At 47.3% G+C, this 3,265-nt stretch overlaps 1 protein-coding gene across 1 annotated transcript in view; it reads left to right on the forward strand.

The window, feature by feature from the left end:
* Positions 1 to 3,265, forward strand: part of NLRP2 (NLR family pyrin domain containing 2) — a 34,799-nt gene that overhangs the window by 20,579 nt on the left and 10,955 nt on the right. The window contains exons 3-5 of the mRNA XM_026457571.1: positions 1 to 271; positions 1,553 to 1,723; positions 2,616 to 2,780. Coding sequence (XP_026313356.1) covers positions 1 to 271; positions 1,553 to 1,723; positions 2,616 to 2,780 — 607 coding nt within the window. The remainder of the gene's footprint in view (positions 272 to 1,552; positions 1,724 to 2,615; positions 2,781 to 3,265) is intronic.

Below are 3,265 nucleotides of genomic sequence, written 5' to 3' on the forward strand. Positions count from 1 at the left end.
TGCTGCGATGCGACGTAAGTCGTAAGAATGGCACGGTGGCAGACCTGAAGGAACTCCTGTGCTGTCTGTACGAGTCTCAGGAGGACGAGCTGGTGAAGGAGGTGATGGCTCAGTTCAAAGAAATAGCCCTGCACTTAAATGCAGTAGACATCGCGCCGTCCTCATTCTGCGTCAAGCACTGTCGAAACTTGCAGAAAATGTCACTGCAGGTGATAAAGGAGACGCTCCCGGAGAATGTCACTGCGTCTGAATCCAACGCTGAGGCTGAGAGGTAGGAACCGTTCACTCCACTGGTCGTTCCGTCTTTAGCCTCATCCCATGAGCCCTTAGGAAGAGGCCAGAGCCTCCTATCCACTGTGGCTTAGGGTCAGGAATTCCCTCTTTTTGGACTCTTTTTTTTTTTAATTTGAGACGGAGTCTTGCTCTGTCACCCAGGCTGGAGCGCAGTGGCACGATCTTGGCTCACTGCAACCTCTGCCTCCTGGGTTCACGCAATTCTCCTGCCTCAGCCTCCTGAGTAGCTGGGACTACAGGTACCTGTCACCATGCCCGGCTAGTTTTTGTATTTTTAGTAGAGAGAATCTCACCATGTTGGCCAGTCTGGTCTTGAACTCCTCCTGACCTCAGGTGATCCACCTGCTTCAGCCTCCCAAAGTGGGATTACAGGCATGATTCACCGTGCCCGGCCCAAATATATATTTTTTAAGACAGGGTCTTGCTCTGTTGCTCAGGTTGGAGTACAATGGTGCAATCATAGCTGACTACAGCTTCAAACTTCTGGGCTCAAGTGATGCTCCGGAGTACCTGGGATGACAGGTATTAGGTGTGCACCATTGAGCCCAGCTAACTTAAGTGCCTTTTTTTTTTTTTTCCAAAGAGAATCTCACTATGTTGCCCAGGCTGGTCTTGAACTCTCAAAGCACTGGGATCACAGGCATGAGGTACCATACACCCTGCCTAAATATTTCTTATTGACCTGTATATTCACAATCTTTTTCTTTTTTTTTTTTTGAGACAGCGTTTCACTCTTTTGCCCAGGTTGGAGTGAAGTGGCTCAATCTCAGCTCACTGCAACCTCCACCCCACCAGGTTCAGTGATTCTCCTGCCTCAGCCTCATGAGTAGCTGTGATTACCTCCACCCACAACCACGCCCAGCTAATTTCTGTACTTTTAGTAGAGACAAGGTTTCACCATGTTGGCCAGGCTGGTCTCGAACTCCTGACCTCAGGTGATCCAACTGCCTCAGCCTCACAAAGCACTAGGATTACAGGCGTGAGCCACCGTGCCTGGCCTGTATTCTTTTATCAGTGATGTGCTTAGCATTTTAACCTATTTTTACCCTCTGTTGGATTTTTGTGTAAGAATAGGTTCTTTCTCCTGTGATACGTCTTGGGTGTTGAGTTGTCTGATGGTGGTGCGAAATGATTAAATGGTCCAGCTTTCAGTTATACTTATTTATACTTATTTGTTAGGGGTATATGCCCAGAGAAACCCTAAATACTTCAGCCATGATGGACTTACATTGATGTAACCGCCTTATCTTCCCTGTAGATTCCAGGATGATCAGGACATGCTCCCTTTCTGGACGGACCTTTGTTCCATATTTGGCTCAAATAAGGATCTGATGGGTCTAGAAATCAATAATAGCTTTCTGAGTGCCTCCCTAGTAAAGATCCTGTGTGAACAGATAGCCTCTGACAACTGTCATCTCCAGAGAGTGGTGTAAGTAGACACTAATTCATGAACTAAAATCCTTAGGGTGTGAAAATGTTACAATTTTAATATTGGAACAATATTCAAATTCCTGTCATAGACTCTTTTTTTTTTTTGAGATGGAGTCACGCTTGACGCCCGTGCTGGAGTGCGGTGGTGCGATCTCAGCTCACTGCAAGCTCCGCCTCCCGGGTTCACTCCATTCTCCTGGTTCAGCCTCCCGAGTAGCTGGGACTACAGGTGTCCACCACCCTGCCCGGCTAATTTTTTGTGTTTTTAGTAGAGATGGGGTTTCACCATGTTAGCCAGGATGGTCTCAATCTCCCGACCTCGTGATCCACCCGCCTCGGCCTCCCAAAGTGCTGGGATTACAGGCGTGAGCCGCCGCACCTGGCCCATAGACTCTTAAGTGCTCAAGACACAGGGAATTGAGAGTCCTGTCCTTAAATTTGTCTTGTGGGATAATCGTATAAAGTAATTTTTAGGGGCCAGGCACGGTGGCTCACATCTGTAATCCCAACACTTTGGGAGGCCAAGGCAGACAGATCACTTGAGGTCAGGAGTTCCAGACCAGCCTAGCCAAGATGGCAAAACCCCGCCTCTACTAAAAATACAAACATTATCCGGGCATGGTGGCAGGTGCCTGTAATACCAGCTACTCCGGAGGCTGAGGTAGGAGTCGCTTGAGTCCGGGAGGTGGAGTTTGCAGTGAGCCAAGATCACAGCATTGCACTCTAGCCTGGGCGACAGTGAGACTCCATCTCAAAAAAATCCAATCTGTATAAAGATTAAAAAAAAAAATTAAACATGGAAAAAATAGTCTAAACATATTGAGCCCCTAGTTTCTATTTAAGTACAACATAGGTCTAGACACTCAGGATTTCACTTTTGTTTTCCCTAGGTTCAAAAACATTTCCCCAGCTGATGCTCATCGAAACCTCTGCCTAGCTCTTCGAGGTCACAAGACTGTAACGCATCTGACCCTCCAAGGCAATGACCAGAAGGATATGCTTCCTGCATTGTGTGAGGTCTTGAGACACCCAGAGTGTAACCTGCAATATCTCGGGTATATCTCTTCATCGTTAAAATCCTTTGTCATACAAACAACTACCACAAGCTTATGTGGCAATTTTGTGTAAATTAGAAAAAGTTCGTTATTCTGACTGGAAACAGTACTAAAGGCAGATGACCCAGGAGACAGCATGGGCTGAACTTGAGTTTCTACTTGCCTTGAGCAGTAAACAACCTGGACAACCATACGTGAGGACCCTGAATCCGAGGAAACGCCCAGAATCTTTTTTTTTTTTTTTTTTTTTAAGATGAAGTCTTTCCCTGTTGCCCAGTGCAATGGCACAATCTTGACTCACTGCAACCTCTGCCTCTCGGGTGCAAGTAATTCTGCCTCAGCCTCCCAAGTAGCTGGGATTACAGGCACCCACCACGCCCAGCTAATCTTTGTGCTTTTAGTAGAGACTGTTTCGCCACATTTGCCAGACTGGCAGACTGGTCTTGAACTCATGACCTCAGGTGACCTGCCGCCGCGCCCCCCCC

Source organism: Piliocolobus tephrosceles, chromosome 21, assembly GCF_002776525.5.
Source record: "Piliocolobus tephrosceles isolate RC106 chromosome 21, ASM277652v3, whole genome shotgun sequence".
Taxonomy (NCBI): Eukaryota; Metazoa; Chordata; class Mammalia; order Primates; family Cercopithecidae; genus Piliocolobus; species Piliocolobus tephrosceles.